Source organism: Pelophylax lessonae, assembly GCF_965119305.1.
Source record: "Pelophylax lessonae genome assembly, chromosome: 10".
NCBI lineage: Eukaryota > Metazoa > Chordata > Amphibia > Anura > Ranidae > Pelophylax > Pelophylax lessonae.
In genome coordinates this window covers 5,521,082-5,542,090 of record NC_138777.1, presented here as the reverse complement: position 1 = coordinate 5,542,090, position 21,009 = coordinate 5,521,082, and the positions used below count along the sequence as shown (strand labels likewise).

Genomic DNA, 21,009 nt, shown 5'->3' with positions numbered 1-21,009 from the left:
CTCTCTTTAATAATGTGAAACCTCTGCAATGTTCCTGATAGCCACAAACCACATGGCCTGGGCTCAAAGGGCCTCTGGAGCACAATTTTTTTGTTTCAATTGGAACCAAACCTAACTATCAGAAAACTGTGATCAGACAGCTCTTTATTACAAAAGAGACCTGCTATGTCTCTTCTCCAATGTTACACAGTTTTCTGCTAAACATATACTAAGCTGTGCATGCGCAGCTCAGCGTGCGTTCCCAACAAACTCTGGCTGTGCTGGAATGACTGACCCTCGTGCACATAGAGGGATGACATCATCCTCCTCCGACCAATAAAGAGGCTGACAGCCTGGCACCTGGGAAGAAGATGACTGCAGCGAGGGATGTAACCACTGCATTCGCTGGCAGGTGGAGGTGAGTATATTGGGGAGTTTACTTCCTCTTTATTGACAAGGAAGGCATTTATTTTTACCCAACTTTTAATGTGATTGATTTTAATGCTGACTTATGCAAGAAATGTATGGCAGACGTTCACTGGGATTACGTTCTGATCTAAGCACTGAAGTGTTCATCTTTTACTGTGAAATACTTATAGGCTTATTATAGGGGGTCTCTGTACCCCTATGGAATTATATGCATAAAACCGGTTTATACGAAAAAACCTTTGCTATGTCATAGTTGCCAACTGTCCCGGATTTGCCAAAAGTCCCACATCTGTCCTGTGTCCCAATGATGCTGTGTTCTGGGCCATGACCCGAGATCACAGCATCACCTTTTTAGTGTTACTGAGTAACCCAAAAACTAAGGGTATTAACTGACAAAACGTATCCCCCTTCTCCTCCTCCTCACCCCCTCTTCTCCTCCTCCTCACCCCCCTTCTCCTCCTCCTCACCCCCTCTTCTCCTCCTCCTCACCCCCTCTTCTCCTCCTCCTCACCCCCTCTTCTCCTCCTCCTCACCCCCTCTTCTCCTCCTCCTCACCCCCCCTTCTCCTCCTCCTCACCCCCCCTTCTCCTCCTCCTCACCCCCCCTTCTCCTCCTCCTCACCCCCCCTTCTCCTCCTCCTCACCCCCCCTTCTCCTCCTCACCCCCCCTCTTCTCCTCCTCACCCCCCCTTCCCTCCTCACCCCCCCCCCCCCCTTCTCCTCCTCCTCCTCACCCCCCCCCTTCTCCTCCTCCTCCTCACCCCCCCCCTCTCCTCCTCCTCCTCACCCCCCCCCTTCTCCTCCTCCTCCTCACCCCCCCCCTCTCCTCCTCCTCACCCCCATCCTTCTCCTCCTCCTCACCCCCATCCTTCTCCTCCTCCTTATCCCCATCCTTCTCCTCCTCCTTATCCCCATCCTTCTCCTCCTCCTTATCCCCATCCTTCTCCTCCCTCCTTATCCCCATCCTTCTCCTCCTCCTTATCCCCATCCTTCTCCTCCTCCTTATCCCCATCCTTCTCCTCCTCCTTATCCCCATCCTTCTCCTCCTCCTTATCCCCATCCTTCTCCTCCTCACCCCCCCTTCTCCTCCTCACCCCCCCTTCTCCTCCTCACCCCCCCTTCTCCTCCTCACCCCCCCTTCTCCTCCTCACCCCCCCCTTCTCCTCCTCACCCCCCCTCTTCTCCTCCTCCTCCTCCTCACCCCCCCTTCTCCTCCTCCTCCTCCTCACCCCCCCTTCTCCTCCTCCTCACCCCCCCCTTCTCCTCCTCCTCCCCCCCCCTTCTCCTCCTCCTCCTCACCCCCCCCCCTTCTCCTCCTCCTCCTCACCCCCCCCCTTCTCCTCCTCCTTATCCCCATCCTTCTCCTCCTCCTTCTCACCCCCCCTTCTCCTCCTCACCCCCCCCTTCTCCTCCTCACCCCCCCTTCTCCTCCTCCTCCTCACCCCCCCCTTCTCCTCCTCCTCCTCACCCCCCCCCCTTCTCCTCCTCCTCCTCACCCCCCCCTTCTCCTCCTCCTCCTCACCCCCCCTTCTCCTCCTCCTCCTCCTCACCCCCCCTTCTCCTCCTCCTTACCCCCCCCTTCTCCTCCTCCTTATCCCCATCCTTCTCCTCCTCCTTATCCCCATCCTTCTCCTCCTCCTTATCCCCATCCTTCTCCTCCTCCTTCTCCCCCTCCTTCTCCTCCTCCTCCTTATCCCCCTCCTCCTCCTTATCCCCCTCCTTATTCCCCTCCTTCTCCTTTTTCCTCCTTTTTTTTTCCTCTCCTTATTCTACTTGTCCTTCTCCTCCTCGTCCTTCTCCTCCTCATCCTCCTCCTCCTTCTTTTCCTCGCTTCCCCTGTTTCCTTTGTCGTCTTGTCTCCCTTGTGCCCTTTACCCCCTCATCCTCCTTTTCCTTCTCCCCCTCATCCGCCTTATTTTCCTTTTTCCTTCTCCTCCTCCTATCTCTTTCTCCTCCCTCTCCTTCTTCAACATCTTCTTCTTCTCTTTCTACTTCTTTTCCTTTTCCTTCTCTTTCTACTTCTCCTTCACCTCCTTCTTATCCTCCTTCTCCTCCTCCTCATTCTTTCTCTATTTTCCTTTTTCCTTCTCCTTAACCTTCTTCTTTTCCTTCACTACCTTCACCTACACCACCACCTCCTCCTTCACCTTCTTTTGCTCCTCCTTCGCCTTATTTTGCTCCTACTTCGCCTTCTTTTGCTCCTCCTTTGCCTTATTTTGCTCCTCCTTCACCTTATTTTGCTCCTCCTTCGCCTTCTTTTGCTCCCCCGCCTCCTCCTTCTCCCCCTAGCCACCGCCTCCTCCCCCTCGCCGCCTCCTTCTCCCCCTCGCCGCCTCCTTCTCTCCCTCGCCGCTTCCTTTTTTCTCCCTCGCCGCCTCCTTTTTTCTCTCTCGCCGCCTCCTTTTTTCTCTCTCGCCGCCTCCTTTTTTCTCTCTCGCCGCCTCCTTTTTTCTCTCTCGCCGCCTCCTTTTTTCTCCCTCGCCTCCTCCTTTTTTCTCCCTCGCCTCCTCCTTTTTTCTCTCTCGCCTCCTCCTTTTTTTCTCTCTCGCCTCCTCCTTTTTTCTCTCTCGCCTCCTCCTTTTTTCTCTCTCGCCTCCTCCTTTTTTCTCTCTCGCCTCCTCCTTTTTTCTCTCTCGCCTCCTCCTTTTTTCTCCCTCGCCTCCTCCTTTTTTTCTCCCTCCCCTCCTCCTTTTTTCTCCCTCCCCTCCTCCTTTTTTCTCCCTCGCCTCCTCCTTTTTTCTCCCTCGCCTCCTCCTTTTTTCTCCCTCGCCTCCTCCTTTTTTCTCCCTCGCCTCCTCCTTTTTTCTCCCTCGCCTCCTCCTTCTCCTTAACTTATCCTCTTTCTCCAGTTCCTCCTTGCCCCTTTTTCTCCCTTGTCTCTGTGCCATTTACCCTCTTAATCCCCATAGAGAGCCCCCCATAATAAGCCTATAAGTATTTCACATTAACTGATGAACACTTTCACTGACAAATCTGTGGCCGGGAGTTGGACAATGAACATGTCCTCTCGATCACACTGATGGTGACGGGCTCTTTCAGTGCCAGGATCCTCTGATATCAGTCTGATGTGTATACAGCCTGAACATAAAGATCTGTAATCTCTGAGCTCCTTGCTTCCTCCCTCCATTTATGCTGGAACCATCTGACTCTCCATAAGATCTAAGGACCGGTATTTTCTGTATGGATTGATCTGATGACTTTCTCTCTGGGCTGCAGGTGGAGGTTCAGATCGAATCCCCCAGCAAGAAGGACACAAAATTCCAGTGTGATGAGGAAGAACTCAGAGTTCACCAACTCAACATCCACACCCGGGAGGTGTTTGCCAATCGCTTCACGCAGATGTTTGCCGACTACGAGGTTTTCGTTATCCAGCCCAGCCAAGACAAGGAGTCCTGGTTCAACAACCGCGAGCAGATGCAGAACTTTGACAAGGTAAGAGCAGTTGGCGGTGGAGTAAAATGTGATCACACTGGAACATAAATGTTGATCTGTCCGTAACTTCTCAAGTCTACCTTAATAAATTCCTTACCGGTCAATAAACGGCAACCACCTTCGTAAAAAGCTCCACCTTCGTAAAAAGCTCCACCTTCGTAAAAAGCTCCACCTTCGTAAAAAGCTCCACCTTCGTAAAAAGCTCCACCTTCGTAAAAAGCTCCACCTTCGTAAAAAGCTCCACCTTCGTAAAAAGCTCCACCTTCGTAAAAAGCTCCACCTTCGTAAAAAGCTCCACCTCAGTAAAAAGCTCCACCTTCATAAATAAGTCATCCTTGAAATCCAGTTAATGACTTTAGATAGAAGCTAGAGCAACATGGACTTTTAGGCACCAATGGTAAAAATCACAACGTTTTATTGATTATACAAAGGACAAATAAAAGCACATAGCATAACAAATATAAAACCATATAGAGTAGGAAAACCATCAACCAAACCGCATGTGTCTGTCCCTGGAAGATGTGAAAGAAATGTATAAAAAGAAGGAAAACCGGGACTTTAAAGGTGTGTACCCGTCAGGTACTAATAAATCACAACTAGATAAAACTTAAAGACTTTATTGAATATATAGGTTAAACAATTCTTCAATTGATAGAGATATTAAATATAGGAACAATAAACATCATAAGTCACATAGAACAAATTCCGTAACCCATTGTGCAACCCCCTCTTTCAAGAAATAAAGATATGGGAAGCTTGGGGGTACTGCCCCAATGACAATCAACCAAGGAACCCAGATGGCGGGACTCAAGGGGGCGGGACACTATCCGACGCGTTTCGCCTTGTGACTTCTTCAGGGGTATTTGCACATAGGTTTCACATAGGTCACTACAAATATAAGAAAAGACACATCATCAACTAGTTCTTTAACAGAAATATCATATACTAGATAATAATTCATGTGGAAAAAATAATGCACATGTATTTCACTTGAATAGGTCCACTTTAAGCTGTTGCATTGGTTCTTTGGGGAATTGGCTTTCTCATGACATAATGTCATTCTCCCCCCCCCCCCCCCCCCCCAGGCGTCTTTCCTCTCTGATCAGCCGGAGCCGTACCTTCCGTTCCTCTCGCGGTTCCTGGAAACGCAGATGTTCGCCTCTTTCATCGACAACAAGATCATGTGTCACGATGAGGACGACAAAGATCCCGTCTTACGAGTCTTCGACTGCCGAGTGGACAAGATCCGGCAGCTGAACGTCAGGACTCCGACGCTGCGCACCTCCATGTACCAGAAATGCACCACCATTGAGGACGCAGGTATGGAGCACACTGGAGGGGGGGGGGGGTTTACTTGTAGTGACACACGGGAAGACGAGCACCAATGAGAAGAGGCTCCATTCACAAAGATATCACACCAGGATAAGAATCCGTATTTTCAGATCGGGGAGCAGCCATTGCTGGTTTGTTCTAACCACTTGAAGACCCGCCTTTTCTGGCACTTATTGTTAAAATCTGTATTTTTTTCTAGAAAAATACTCATAACCCTCCCTCAAAAAAATAAAATAAATATATATATATATATATATATATATATATATATATATATATATATATATATATATATATATATATAATGTGTGTATGTATATACGTGTGTGTATATATATATATATATATATATATATATATATATATATATATATGTGTACCCAAATAAAATTGATATCCTTTTTTCTGTGACAAAATGTGCTGGGTTGCGACGTGCTGACGTCACCACGTACAGTGTCCCGGAAGGACGGGTGGATTAGATCAGTGTTTTTCAACTCCGGTCCTCAGGGCACACTAACAGGCCAGGTTTGCAAGAAAACTGAAATACATCACAGGTGATATCATTTGCTGCTCGGTGATTGCCGTATTCTAGTCTGCATCTCCCCAAGGTAATACTTAAAATCTGGCCTGTTAGTGTGGCCGGAGTTGAAAAACACTGGATTAGATGTGCCGGCCGGCATCTAATGCTCCTTTACATGCGCTGTTTTTATGGATCTGCTGTAATTGCAAATTTTATACTTATAATAAATCAATGAGGTTTTATACTATGGCGAGTTTTATTGCTTTTCATTGGATATTACATCTATATGAATGTGGTGGTGGACGTGTGGATATCATCTCTAGGATCATTACCTGCGTCTCCTCGTTATTAGGGGCCCTGATGGGGTTACATCACAGGCGTTTTTAACCTTTAAAGGTCTCTGTGTTACAGTAAGAGGCCATCTTATGTGGGTGGATTTTCACTTCGGGTGATATCATTGCACATCTGTGGGAGGAATACAATTGGAGATACTCTTCACTTCACTGGTGTTACTTATTTAGAAATATGGACATTTTTTCACTACGATTTTTATTATTATTACTTATTTATTTCAGGTTCTTATATAGCGCTGTCAATTTACGCAGCGCTTTACATATACATTGTACATTCACATCAGCCCCTGCCTGCCCTCAAGGAGCTTACAATCTAAGGTCCCTAACTCACATACATACACAGGGCCAATTTTTTTATACAGGATCCAATTAACCTACCAGCATGTCTTTGGAGTGATTTTTGAATGCAATTTATGAATTGTAACGTTAGATTTAGCGCAACTTTTCTGATTTTATTGTTTACTTGTGTTGGCACGCATATTGTTGCTGCTTGTTTTTGCAAGCGCAGTTTTATATATATTTTTTTCTAAAAAAAAACGAAAAAAAAAAAAAAACGTTAGAGCGAGGGCAATAATTCTAGCACTAGACCTCCTATCTAAACTGGTAACCTGTACAAATTTTAAAGTGTCGCCTATGGAGATTTTTAGGTACCGAAGTTTGGCACCATTCCTTGAGTGACATACAGTATTAGGTATCTTGGCGTAACATCATCTTTCACATTATAAAACAAATTGGGCTAACTTTTACTGTTTTCTGTTTTTTTTTTTTTTCCCCCCAAAAGAAGGCATTTTAAAAATTGCTGTGCAAATACCATTGGACACAAAGTTGTAACGACCACCATTTTATTCCCTAGGGGTCTCTGCTGAAAAAACACGTGTAAGGTTTGGGGTTCTGATTCATTTTCTAACAAAAAAAATGATGATTTTTACATGTAGGGAGGCGTGCAAGAATAGGCCCAGTATGGAATAGTTAAGAACCATATACCCAGTGCCGTCTTTAATATTGATTGGACCCTGAGCAAACATTTTTTCTTTGGGTCCCCCGAAATACACATCAATTATTTGTAGGCAGCACGGGCTGAAGGGGCAGCTTCCTTGGGCTCCACAGCATTGACTGGGCCTGGGGCAGCTGCCCTTTTTTGCCCTGTATATACCTATACTGACAGGTTCTCTGTAATATAATTGTGTGTCTCTTGCAGTAAAGGCCATAGAGCAGCGACTCTCCAAGATTGACCACACCGCCATCCACCCCCATCTCCTGGACATGAAGATTGGGCAGGGGAAGTACGAGCCGGGGTTCTTCCCTAAACTCCAGTCTGATGTCCTATCCACGGGACCGGCCACTAACAAGTAAGACCAGCACACCATGTATATTACCTCGTCTCCACCAATGAGATTCAACCCTTCGTTCCCCACTTGTCATCTTCCTGCACAGCCCCGATCTTAATGGTGAATGTGGTGCAGCACAGTCAGTTCTTATTGCACTTGTCATCTATCATTCTGGAAAACTCATGTCCTGGAATATTTCCTGCGCTCTCTACTGCCACCTGTCCAATAGAACAGGTGATTTTATTTATTTTATTTTTTGTATAACCTGCAGGTGGACGAAGCGTAACGCCCCAGCGCAGTGGCGGAGGAAGGACAGACAGAAGCAGCACACCGAGCACCTCAGACTTGACAATGATCAGAGGGAGGTGAGTGCTGAGGTAAACATGCTGAGACTTGTAGTTCTTTTCACAGCTGTCAGTTCATTGGGGGGGAGGAGGGGGGGTAATATACAAAGGGTTTGCAGAATTGTTTATACCAGAGAACTTTCATGTGATCCAAAAAATACCCCATAGCCACTCCTATCACTTTGTCAATAATAAAATAGCACTTTCTTATTTGTTCATTGACGGACACAGCGCCTTATCTTCTTGACGGTTGGGTTATACTGCCCCCTACAGGAGTAGGACGGTAGACAGGAAAAAACTATGGGCAGTCCCAGGGAGTATACTCCCACACTCAGCTATAGGCACAGTTTTTTTTCTGCCTAGTCAGAAGTAAGGACCTGGTTACTTGCTGGGATCTCTGGTCCTGGCAATTTTTTCTTTTTGAATTTAATTTTTTTCCTATCGGTTTTATTTTGTTCCTGTGAGAATCTACAATCAACTGCCAGACTGGGCAATGGCCAGCGAGCGTGTGCAGGCCTCAGCTCCGCACTAGGTCGGCCGCAACATAGCCCTACTGAACGGGGCTGGCCTGCCAGTTAAACGTCTTGCGAGGGCATATACGACCTGGCTTGGGCCCGAGTCGCAACGCTCCTCCCGGCCTCAGCCCGAGTCGCAACGCTCCTCCCGGCCTCGGCCCCCCCTTACTCCAATGGAGCAGTGGTCTGTTAGGAGTGGTGCCCACCCTGTTCCTGGTATGGTAAGTAGCTGTCCTTCTCTAACCCTGGAGGTTTTTTGGGGTGGACGTGAGCCCTCTCCCTTGAACGGGTCGGACCCCCCGGGTTCCCCTCCTTCCCATGCAGTGTCCCCCCCCTCCTTCTCGGTGGTCCTCTGTGGACCTGTTACACCCCATCTGCCCACACCCCCCCCTCTCATGGGGTGGCCATACCTTTTAGGTCGGTCTGGGGTGTCAAGCTAGCAATAGGGGTGGGGGGGGGGAGCGCACCACTAGCGCCTGGACGATCAACCTTTGGGGAGGGGGCTGTATCTGGTGGGGGCTCCTGCCAGGGCTCCCCTTCCTTCTGGGATCATATTCGGTGCTCCTATGGTTCCACCTGGGCCCCCGGGAGCTGCGTGATGCCCCCGTTTTCTTGTGGTCTTTTGTTGTAGATTGGCGGCCATGTTTGTGTAGCCAAGGCAGCCATTTTCTTGTGGTTTTCTCATTGAAAATATCGGCGGTAATGTTTTTGATGCTAAATGACGGTGATTCGGCGGTGGGAGCCCCTCCTCATCTTCTAGTGCTGACTCCTGGATCTTTCTCTTCCTGATCACTGCATGGTGTGCAGTTTGCGTGGTGCTGTAAGTGCCTGATCGGTGGTGGTGAGTCTTTTTGTGGGGTTTTCTCTCCCTCTGTCTGCGATAGCAGAGGTAGTGCTCTGTGCTGGGCCCTGTGGCCCTGTGGCAGGGGTGTCCCTAGCAGTGTTTTACACTTTTTTTCTGTGGGTCCCCCCTCTTCTCTAATGGAGTCCCTGCAGTACATTTCCACACCGGGTCCCTACAATCCCTTACTGCACTGACGGCAGTCCTGGAGTCCTTGGTGTCCAAGGTGGATTTGGTACTGGGAAAAAAAGCTAGCAAAAAGTGTCCCCTGTCTTCCCGTTTTTTCCTCTGTCTCATCAGATCATGAATCTGATTCGGCCTCTGCCGATGCAAGTTACCATTCTGGATCTGCGTCCACGCACCCTGCGTGCTCAGATAGTGAGGATGATTCCTCTGCTCCTCTATCCACGCATGAAAAGCGCTGGTGGATGCGCTGATTGTGTCAGTGCGTGAATATTTCAAGATGGAGGATGCGGTTGATGCTGCGTTGGAAGCGCTGGTCCCTTTTGGCCCCCACAGGCCCTCCAAGGCGGCGAGGGTGTTCCCCTTTCCTGCTTACTTTAATAATATTGTCCCTAAACACTGGGGTTGTCCAAAACGCAATTTTGCGTTCCCTAAGCGTTTTTTCGATGCGGTATCCTTATGAGGATTTTCTGCTTAAAAAGTGGACCGTCCCGCCTGTAGTGGATTCGCTGTTTTCCAGGTTAAATAAAGCCACTTTAATTCCGGTTGAGGAGTCCCTGGCCTTTAAAGAGCCGGCTGATAGGTCGGAGACTCTGATGCGTGCCATATGTTCACTGTGGCTGATTGGGCAATTAGGCCGGTTTTTACTATTTCCCTGGTTTCGCAAACTCTGACCGAGTGGGCTAAACTTTTACACCGGGACCTTGAGGGGGAACAGCTTCCCTCTGTCTTTGTGGAGCTGGTGGATCAATTGGTCCAGGGGTACAGTTTGTCTGTGATGCCTTTTTGGATGCGGCTCCTTTGATTTCCAGACTCTGTCTTTTCAGTGGTTCTAAGGCGTATTATCTGGCTGAAATGCTGGTCTGCGAATCAGACTTCTAAGAAGGCCTTATCTGATTTCCCATTTGTGGGGGATCGCCTGTTCAGAGCTTCCTTGGATGACATCATTAAGGGCCTCACAGGGGGGGAAGATTGCTCTTCTTCAGGCTTCCAAGGGCAAGGAGCCCAGTCGTAGATGGGGGCCATCCTTCTCAGCTCATAAGAGGCCTTTTCGTCCCTCAGGGTCTCAAGACAAGGGATCTTAACCCTTCAGAGCCTCCACCGGAGGTTCCAGGAGGACCAGGTCTGGCAAGTCACGAGCGGGCTCTTCCAGACCTGCGGACAAGGCTTCCTCTGCATGAAGGGGCGCCCTCACCCATATCTGGGGTGGGGCGACGTCTTGCTGGTTTCCGGATCCCTGAACCTCCCTGGTAAAGGACAAGTTGGTCCACAGAGTCATTCGGTCTGGCTACAAGATCGAGTTTCGGTCTTATCCTTCGGAAAGGTTCTTCCCTTGTGCTTGTCCCCAGATCGCTTACAGGATCTCTTTGGGGCGGTGCAAGACTTGTTACTTCAAAGGGGTGATTGTCCCAGTTCCAAATTCGAAACGTTTTTTGGGGTTTTTAATCAAACCTGTTTACAGTTCCCAGGAAGGAAGACAAGGTACATCCAATTCTGGACCTCATTTCGCTAAACTGTTTTGTGCGGGTACAGAAGTTCCAAATGGAGTCCATTCGCATGGTGGCGGCGTCCCTACATCAGGGGGATTTTCTCACTTCTATCGACATCAAGGACGCCTACCTTCACATTCCAATATGTGCCGGTCACCAGCGCTTCCTCCGCTTTCCTGTGGGAGAGGAGTGTTATCAGTTTGTGCTTTTACCCTTTGGTCTAGCCTCAGGTCTTCACAAAAGTATTAACCCCGGTGCTAGCATTGTTACACCAGCGGGGGACCGAGGTTCTGGGCTACTTGGATGACCTCCTTCTGCAAGCAGAGTCTCCTACTGCTCTGGTGGAAAACCTGGAGATTACCATACTAACTCTGAGGGAGTTCTGCTGGATTCTGAATTTTTCAGAAGTCTGCTCTGGTTCCGTCCACAAAGCTGGACTATCTGGGTCTGACTCCAGAGTGCTCCTTCCACTGGACAAACTCCAGAAATTGCAGGCTGCAATTCGTCCCCTGCTGTCCAGCAGATGGTCATCCCTCCGGACTTGGATGCAGGTGCTGGGCCTGATGGTGTCTACCTTTTGAGACGGTTCCGTTAGCACAGTTCCATACGAGATCCCTGTGATTCTGGGCAAATGGGACAAGAATCCACAGTCCCTGGACAATCAGATCTGGCTGAGCCGGAGAACGAAAGCGTCCCTGATGGTGGCTTCATTCTCATACGCTTTGGCTGGGCAAATCCTTCCTCCCCTTGTATTGGACAGTGGTCACCACGGATGCCAGCCTGCCCGGGTGGGGAGGCCTCCTCTGCGAAAACTCTGCTCAGGGGGTCTGGACACTAGAAGACTCCAGACTTATCGATTAATGTCCTGGAACTCTGAACGATCAGACTATGCCTGGAACATTGGACAGATCATCTTCAGGCATTTAATTGGACAATGCTACAGCCGTGGCTTATGTCAATCACCAGGGGGGCACAAGAAGTGTCCTGGCGGCTCTGGAGGTAGCCAGGATTCTAAGGTGGGCAGAACGGTTTGTTCCAGCTCTGTCTTTCGTACAAATTCTCTGGGTGGAAAACTGGCAGGTGGAATACCTTAGTCCGGAGGTGTTTCATCAGTTGTGTCTCTGGTGGGGCATCCCCAAGGTGAATCTGTTGGTGTCTCGGCTCAACAGGAAGGTGCAGAGGTTTGTGGCACGGTCACGGGATCCTCTGGTGGATGCCACAGATGCACTGGTGGCCCCCTGGTGTCAGTATCGTCTGATTTAAGCCTTCTCTGCTCTAAAGCTTCCACCAAGACTTCTACACATGATCGAGGCAATAGGGATTCCGGTCATCTTAGTGGCCCCGGACAGGCTTTGCGGGGCTTGGTACGCTGATCTGGTGTGGCTGGTCGCCAACGTGCTTTGGAAGCTTCCTCTCAGGGAGGATCTGCTGTCCCAAGGGCCAATCTTTCATCCTGCTTTACAGTTGCTGGCTTTGATGGCTTGGCCGTTTAACACTAGGTGCTGAAGGATAGAGGTTTGTGATTCCAATGCTGTTAAAAGCTAGGAAATCTACTTCTTGGAATATCTACCATCGTACGTGGAAGACGTACATTACGTGGTGTGAGTCATCCTCGCTTTTTTTTGTTGGCTCAGATCTTGACCCTTCCTTCAATGGGGGATTTAGCAGAAACCGACCTTGAGTACTATCAATGGCCAGGTGTCGGTCTTGGCGATCTTCTTTCAACAGCCCTTGGCCACACACTCCATGGTGTATACTTTTCTTCAGGAAGTTCTGCACTTGGCTCTTCCAGTGTGGTCTCTGTTGCTGCCTTGAACCTCATTTTGGTGCTCACAGTTCTTCAGAAGCCTCCTTATGAGAATCTTCGGGAGATTCCCCTGCTTACGCTGTTCCAGAAGGTGGCCTTTTTGATGGCGATCACCTCTGCGCGCAGGGTGTCAGAATTGACGGCGTTATCTTGTTCACCTTGGTGGTTCACAAAGAAGGTGGTTCTTCACCCCTGTCCATCATTCCTTCCAAAGGTTGTCTCTGACTTAGATTTGAATGAAGACATTGTGTTGCCTTCCCTGTCTCCCAGGCCTAAACATCTGAAGGAAGGATCTAAGAACACTAAAGCAGCAGACGTAAAAAAATATTTGTGTCGTTCTCAAAACTTTTGGTCACATCTGTAGTGGAAGTCATTCCTTGGCTCTGCAGAAGAATGAAACGGAATAGACTCATCATAGATACTTTGTATCTCTCTATCTCCTGTCTGATCAATGTTTATAAACAATGTTACTTTGTATCTCTATCTCCTGTCTGATCAATGTTTATAAACAATGTTACTTTGTATCTCTATATCCCGTCTGATCAATGTTTATATACAATGTTACTTTGTATCTCTCTATCACTCATCTGATCAATGTTTATAAATACTGTTGTCCAGTTTTTTGACAGCAGCATCTATTACAGCTGCCTATAATTACACAGCTTCTCTCGGCTGTCATTTTGACATTTGGCAGTCAGGTGTTGGAAGAAGTGGCAGTTGGGTCGAAGGGCAGGATGTACTACACACACACACTGAAGTTTTTTTGGTCATGTTGCGCACACAATGTCCACAACTAGTTATAACTAAAAAATTATTCTATTTCCAGAAATACATCCAGGAGGCCCGGAATTTGGGGAGCACCATCCGCCAACCCAAACTCTCCAACCTCTCCCCCTCGGTCATCGCCCAGACCAACTGGAAGTTTGTGGAGGGTCTGCTAAAGGAGTGTCGCAATAAGGTGCGTCTATCATCCTGACATCCTTATCATTGTAACAAGTCACACAGTGGGGGTCATTCCGCATGCACTTCCCATCAGAGGATATATCTGATTTTGGGTCTTCTTTATAGGTGAATTGAGCCTGCTTCTGCATTATGGGAAAGCTTTATTTTGGTGGTGCGGCTCTTGTGCTTAAAGTGGTCCTGTCATCATTATTACATGTCCCAAAATACATCAGCTGTATCCGTATTCAGAAAAGCTCCGCATTTTATTTTTAAAAAGCCATCCTTGAGCTCCAGTCAGTGACTTTGTAACGTGACATACCCTCGTGCCAAACAAAGTACCAACTAGTTAAAATTGAACTGCCCCTTAAGGGTCCTTTCACACGGCGCACCGCCCGACGAGGTCCGTTCTCTGCTCAGCACAATCTTGATAAACATTTGGAGGATCTTTTTTTTTTGAAAGGCGTTAGCCGAGAGCAGCGCTGTAAGAATCAAGGACATGCGGTTTTAAGATCGTGAGGGGTGAGTGGTGGGGGGGGGGGGGAGAGAGAGAATCAAGAGAGAGAATCAAGATCTCTATTTTTTTTTTTTTCTTTTTTTTTACATTTTTTTTTGTTTTTAACGATTAATCGTGCACCTCTGCCATGCATCCATATAAAAAGCGCTTGTCAGTAAGATAATCACTGCAGTAGGGATCGTCCACTCACAGGAGGTCATTTGATAGCAGCATTCAGCAGCAATGGAGGAACCAGGAAGCCGGAGGTCATCTGGAACCACCGTGGCGCACAAAACCAGAAGTGACGTCTTGTCAGGGGATGGCCTGTAACAAACTCCTCTCCTGTGAGTAAATGATCCCTGCCACAGTGATTGTCTTTTTGACAAGCGATTTTTTTTTATATGGATTCATGTCTGTGAGTGTCCCTTTCGCTGCTGTCTTAAAACCTATTCATAATACTGCACTTAGTTGGCGCCCTCTTGTGTTCATTGTTTGTATTTCAGAGATTGATTCCTGACTCTCCTTGGAGGTGCCTTCTGTTGTGCTTGCGATTGGCCCCTTATGGACTTTAAACAAATTCTACTCTGCCACACATATTATACTTAAATAGCCTCCATCCCTATTATATGTAAGAAAAGAGAGAACCGGAATGATGGGACTTTAAATGAGGCAATTGAATAAAAAGTGGGAATTTTATTTTTTAACACAAATGAATATATGATTCTTGTAAACAAATAAATCATGTACATATAGACAATTGCAAAAAAATATAAAATGACAATATGCACTTCATATTGAGAACATAGGTACAATAGGGTAGGATCTTGCATAAGATCTCTAAAAATAATTACAATATAAAAACTGTATGTTTGTCAATTCATAATTTAACGGAATAAAATGAGATCGGATATAGCATCTGAGTAAATTGTAGGCTCAACGCGTTTCTTGGTCCAAGTGTATATTGTGTTATATATTGTCCTTTTATAATTTTTTGCAATTGTCTATATGTACATGATTTATTTGTTTACAAGAATCCTATATTCATTTGTGTTACAAAATAAAATTCCCTCCTTTTTTTTTTCAAATGCCTCATTTAAAGTCCCATCATTCCGGTTCTCTCTCTTCCCTTATGGACTTTACCTCTATGGACTCAAGCCTTATAATTGTATGTACTCATTGAGATAGCATGGGTTTGAACCCTGTATTGCGCCATATACAGTGGGGAAAAAAATGATTGGATCCATGCAGATTGTGTAAGTTTGCCCACTTACAAAGAAATGAAGAGTCTATAATTTCTATCATAGGTGTATTTTATATGATAGAGACAGAATATTAACCAAATATCCAGAAAAACACGTTACAAATGGAGTTGCAGTTCAGTGAGTAAAATAAGTATTTGATCCCCTACCAACCAACAATAATTCTGCCTCCCACAGACTGGCTACAGTAGGCGCTCATGTGGTACACAGATTAGTCCTGTCAATGTAAGAAGGAGCTCCTAACGACAACTCGTTATGTGTATAGAAGACACCCGCCCACAGAATCTCCTCCATTTAAACCTCACCATCATGGGAAGACCAAAGAGCTGTCAAAGGACATCAGGGAGAAGATTGGAGATCTGCACAAGATTGGAATGGGCCTTCAAGGCCATCAGCAAGAAGCTTGGTGAGAAGGAGACAAAGGTTGGAGCGATTATTCACAAATGGAGGAAAAACAAAATAACCACCAGTTGTTCTCGGTCTGGAGCTCCATGCTAGATTTTGCCTCATGGGGTGAGGATGGTCATGATAAAAGTGAGGGATCAGCCCAGAACTTTACAGGAGGTGCTTGTGAATGATCCCAAGGCAGTTAGGACCACAGTCACCAAACCATTGGTAACACAATACCCTACCATGGATTGAAATCCGGCAGCGCCCGCAAGGTCCCCCTCCAAGAAGGCACATGTACAGGCCCATCTGAAGTTTGCCAATGAACTCCAAAGTGATTCGGAGAAAGATTGGGAGATAGTACTGTGGTCACCAAAATTTAGCTCTTTGGCATTCGCTTGACTGGCCGTGTTTGGAGGAAGAAAAATGCTGACTATGACCCTAAGAACACAATCCCTACAGCCAAGCACAGAGGTGGAAAAATGATGCTTTGGGGCTGCTTCTCTGATAAAGGTACAGGCCGACTTTGTCACATTGAGGGGCCAATGAGCGGGACCATGTATTGTAAAATCTTGGATGAGAACCTTCTTCCCTCAGCCAGAACACTGAAGTTGGGTCATGGATGGGTCTTCCAGCATGACAATGACCCAAAACATACCGCCAAGGCGACAAAGGAGTGGCTCAAGAAGAAGCACATTAAAGTGGAGTTCCGGCCTATTTTGCAACTTTGTTGATCAGCATAGCGAGCACTCCAGGAATCACTAATCGGGCATTTTCAATTTTTTTGGCTGTCCCTTACCTTATTTTCAGGGCATTTTTTTTATTGTACTTCCTCCTTCTCCCCCCTCTGTGGCCACGGCCACCGACATCACTTCCGCCTTTGCATTGCATCCTGGGAGCTGTTTGTCATCACTCCCAGGAGGCTGGAATCAGGAAGAACTCCCAGAACACTCCCTGGAATCAGGAAGAAGGACACAGCAGATTACACTGCGGCTTCAGATGCCCACATCCAAGATGGCCGCGCCCAGACAGCGTTTTTAAAAGTAAGATTTTTTTACTAAAATCCAATACTGTACACCTTGTAAGTATGAGAATAGCGGTTCTGTAAAGGGCGATGGATTAGTATTATAGGGGTATTTTTAGTTAAAGAAGGTATTTAAGGCCGGAATTCTGCTTTAGGCTGCTTTCACACTTGGTTTTTAGGCGTTTTTTTCAGGCGTTTTTGGAGGCAGGCATTGACATCTATCAAAAACGCTGGTAATCAGCCCAAAAAGAAGCTCATGTACTTTTTTCATCTACAGGCGTTTTGCAAAACGCTCAGATGTGAACTGGGGGCATTTAAATGAATGGGGTTTTACTTGTTGGGCGTTTTGGAACGTTTTTTTTTAGCGTTTTTGGAGCTGAAAAACCCTCAAAAACGCCCAGGTGTGAATGGAGCCTTAAGGTTATGGAGTGGCCTAGCCAGTCTCCAGACATTCATCCTATAGAAAATGTTTGGAGGGAGCTGAAACTTTGAGTTGCAAAGAGACAGCCAAGAAACCTTAAGGATTTAGAGAAGATCTGTAAAGACGAGTGGAGCAAAATCCCTCCTGAGATGTGCAAACCTGGGGGCCAACTACAAGAAACGTCTGACCTCTGTGCTTCCAACAAGGGTTTCTCCACCAACTACTAAGGGGATCAAATACTTATTTTACTCCCTGAACTGCAACTCGATCTTTAACATTTGTATTATGTGATTTTTCTGGATTTTTGGTTGATTTTCTGTCTCTATCATATAAAATACACCTATGATAAAAATTATACACCCCCGATTTTTTTGTAAGTGGGCAAACTTACACAATCTGCAGGGATCAAATCATTATTTTCCCCACTGTAATTGTGTGTTTAATATTCCAGCACACATCTCCTTTGTTGGCATGTTTTAGGTCCTGTGGTTGTCAACTTACAAGATGTAGGGGGCCCTCAACTGTGGCCCCTGACAGCTCAAGAAGGCTGCACATTATTATTTGGCTTATGTTAGAAACATCAGACGTACTGTAAGACAGCCCTCAAATTTTCCAGTCCCCTGCCTGCATTTTTCGAGTGAAAGATGATTGAGGTTGTGTGTGGGGCTGTCTTGAGAGTCGCTCTCCCAGCGATCGCCCAGAGGAAGAGGAAAGCCGGCGGGATAAGCAGAGCGGGGATTGCTCTGCTGTAACAGCTTTCATTTGATTTGCCGGGCGCTCGCCGTCACACACAGCACCACCTCCTGGCCCGGCTCCTTTGATAGACAGAACACTGGTCCAGTGCCGGAACATGTGACGTCTATCATAGGAGCCGATCCAAGATGCGGGACCTTGTTCGATGGTGTATGCCCGGCAAGGCAAAGGAAAGCTGTTACAGCGGGGCGAGCCCCGCTCTGTGATTATCCGGCCGGCTTTCCTCTTCTCTCTCTCTAACCCTGCACAGGTGAGGCTACGTTGACGGGCACAGGTGAGGCTGCGTTGACGGGCACAGGTGAGGCTGCGTTGACGGGCACAGGTGAGGCTGCGTTGACGGGCACAGGTGAGGCTACGTTGACGGGCACAGGTGAGGCTACGTTGACGGGCACAGGTGAGGCTACGTTGACGGGCACAGGTGAGGCTACGTTGACGGGCACAGGTGAGGCTGCGTTGACGGGCACAGGTGAGGCTGCGTTGACGGGCACAGGTGAGGCTGCGTTGACGGGCACAGGTGAGGCTGCGTTGACGGGCACAGGTGAGGCTGCGTTGACGGGCACAGGCGAGGCTGCGTTGACGGGCACTGGCGAGGCGGCACTGATCTTCACTGATGAAGCTGCACTGATGGGCACTTGTAAAGCTGTTATTAATATTTATTTTTGTAACTTCTGCATTCATGCAAAAACTTTTAAGTGTCATTTTATGAGATAATTTATGAGGGCGTGTTTAGGGGCGGGATTAGGGGCAGGGTAGGGGTTGGGTGGGGCAGCTAGTGGCGAGTAACCCTTAAGACCTGGCTAGTAGCTCAGGACTTGACATTTTTATAAGAAATGGTCCAAGACCGAAAATATGCAACAGGGGTGCTTGGAGACTGAAGCCAGACTACAGGACATAATCAGACTGAGGATTCGCTACGAGAGACTGCTAGAGATCCTGGTCATTATACAGTACTGTAATCTGTTTATAAATGGATGCTTCCACTATTGACTGCAAAGGACAGCAGGTACCAAAGGGCCACATGTGGCCCTAAGGCTGCAAGCTGGACACCGGGGTCATCGATATGAGTGTAGACTGCATTGTGCGTGCGATACAAGCCGTGTGCATGAGAAAAATGAATTTGGCAAAGCTCTACATAAGGAGTAGTGAAGGTTTCTCATACAAGTTGCCGTTCTTAGTGGAGTGTAATCAGTGATGATGTGACGTTTCCTTGCAGACGAAGCGGATGCTGGTGGAGAAGATGGGTCGGGAGGCGGTGGAGTTGGGTCATGGGGAAGTCAGCATCACCGGGGTGGAGGAGAACACGCTGATCGCCAGCCTCTGCGACCTTCTGGAGCGGATCTGGAGCCACGGCCTTCTGGTGAAACAGGTAGTCACATGATCCCTCTCTAACCGTACACGCCTGCTCCTGTGCCGGAGACTTCATCTGCATCCCATGTTTATATCGCAGGGGAAATCCGCCTTGTGGTCGCACCTCTTACACTATCAGGACAAACGGAGGAAGATGGTGGCCGGGAGCTTCAGTCATGCAGGTTGTCTCATTGTTTGGATAATCATTTACTAAAAACCTTGCATGGTCCAATGGTCATTTACCAATCAGGGAGTCCCTCGCCCTACGTAGTTGGTAGATCTAAAAGAGATTGTACAATCGGAGTGTAATGTGTGTTGAGCTTTAAATTTACCAATCGATATGAAATATAAGAGCCTGCCTAAACAATTTGTTTAAAGCCAACATTTAATCTGCTTATGTTTTATCTTTTCTCCTGTGCCCCCCTTCCCCCGCAATATGCAAACAATATTTATAAATTAAAAATTTACATTTTTATTACATACCCCTTTTTTATACCAGTGGACCGGGGTCCAGATGTGGCCTCTTGCTTGCTTTTATCCGGAGCACTATTTTCATCCACTGATACCAACAATGGGGCATAATTCCCCTACTTGACACCATTGAAGGGGCACAATTCTTCCCAGTGACACCAAAGATGGGGCACTATTCCTCCCACTGACACCAATGATGGGGCACAATTCTTCCCAGTGACACCAAAGATGGGGCACTATTCCTCCCACTGACACCAATGATGGGGCACTATTCCTCCCACTGATACCAATGATGGGGCACTATTCCTCCCACTGACACCAATGATGGGGCACTATTCCTCCCACTGATACCAATGATGGGGCACTATTCCTCCCACTGACACCAATGATAGGGCTCTATTCCTCCCACTGACACCAATGATGGGGCACTATTCTTCCTACTGACACCAATGATGGGGCACTATTCCTCCCACTGACACCAATGATGGGGCACTATTCTTCCTACTGACACCAATGATGGGGCACTATTCTTCCCACTGACAAAAACGATGGGGCAATGTTTATTCCCACTGATGTTGGGACCTCTTCTACTCCCAATGGCCACACTATGGCCCCCCTTAAGTCTAAAGGACAGTAAACTGGCCCTTGTATAGAGTAGTTTGGAGACCCCTGTTTTATTACTAGCGATGTTCTCATTGGGTTTCTGTGCTTCTCTATTGAATTCAGCCTTCCTAAAAACATCTCAGCACCAGGACCTGGTGACCCTATAAATTGTATCATTTATTTTCCTGAATACAAAACCTGAAGTTCTACCTAAACAACTTTTGTATCGGATTCTATTACAGAGTGTCCTTTCTGATCCCATGTAATCAGTATTGTGTGTGTGTGTGTGTTTTTTTTTTTTTTCTCCCCAGAAATGTTCTTGGATACAGAGAGGAGGAAATCTGATCCCAACCCAGTGATGGCTCCTCTGAAGATCTCTCTGGTCCAGGACATGCTGTAAGTGTTATTCCTGGCTATATGGGGGAGGGGGGGGGTCAATGATACTTTTGGGGTACCATGTAGGATGCTTAAAGTTCTGTGCAATGTGCGATGGGATTTTGTTCCATCCAGCCAATCAGCACAAAGTCAGTCTTCTATGTCACTCCCTTCCCCATTCCTTCCCCCACTCTCTCCTCTCTTCCTTTCCCTTCTCTCCTTTCCCTTCTCTCCTTTCCCCTCTCTTCCTTTCCCCTCTCCCATCTCTTCCTTTCCCCTCTCTCCTCTCTTCCCTCTTCCTTTCCCCTCTCTCCTCTCTTCCTTTCCCCTCTCTCCTCTCTTCCTTTCCCCTCTCTCCTCTCTTCCTTTCCCCTCTCTCCTC

The 21,009-nt window shown here is 47.4% G+C and overlaps 1 protein-coding gene across 1 annotated transcript in view; it reads left to right on the top strand.

Moving 5' to 3' along the window:
• DENND5A (DENN domain containing 5A) overlaps positions 1–21,009 on the top strand; it is a gene marked incomplete at its 5' end in the record, with an annotated part of 71,432 nt that overhangs the window by 29,093 nt on the left and 21,330 nt on the right. The window contains 8 exons of the mRNA XM_082270516.1: positions 3,598–3,839; positions 4,925–5,159; positions 7,243–7,393; positions 7,644–7,737; positions 13,379–13,510; positions 19,045–19,197; positions 19,279–19,360; positions 20,564–20,648. Of these exons, the coding sequence (XP_082126642.1) occupies positions 3,598–3,839; positions 4,925–5,159; positions 7,243–7,393; positions 7,644–7,737; positions 13,379–13,510; positions 19,045–19,197; positions 19,279–19,360; positions 20,564–20,648 (1,174 nt within the window). The remainder of the gene's footprint in view (positions 1–3,597; positions 3,840–4,924; positions 5,160–7,242; positions 7,394–7,643; positions 7,738–13,378; positions 13,511–19,044; positions 19,198–19,278; positions 19,361–20,563; positions 20,649–21,009) is intronic.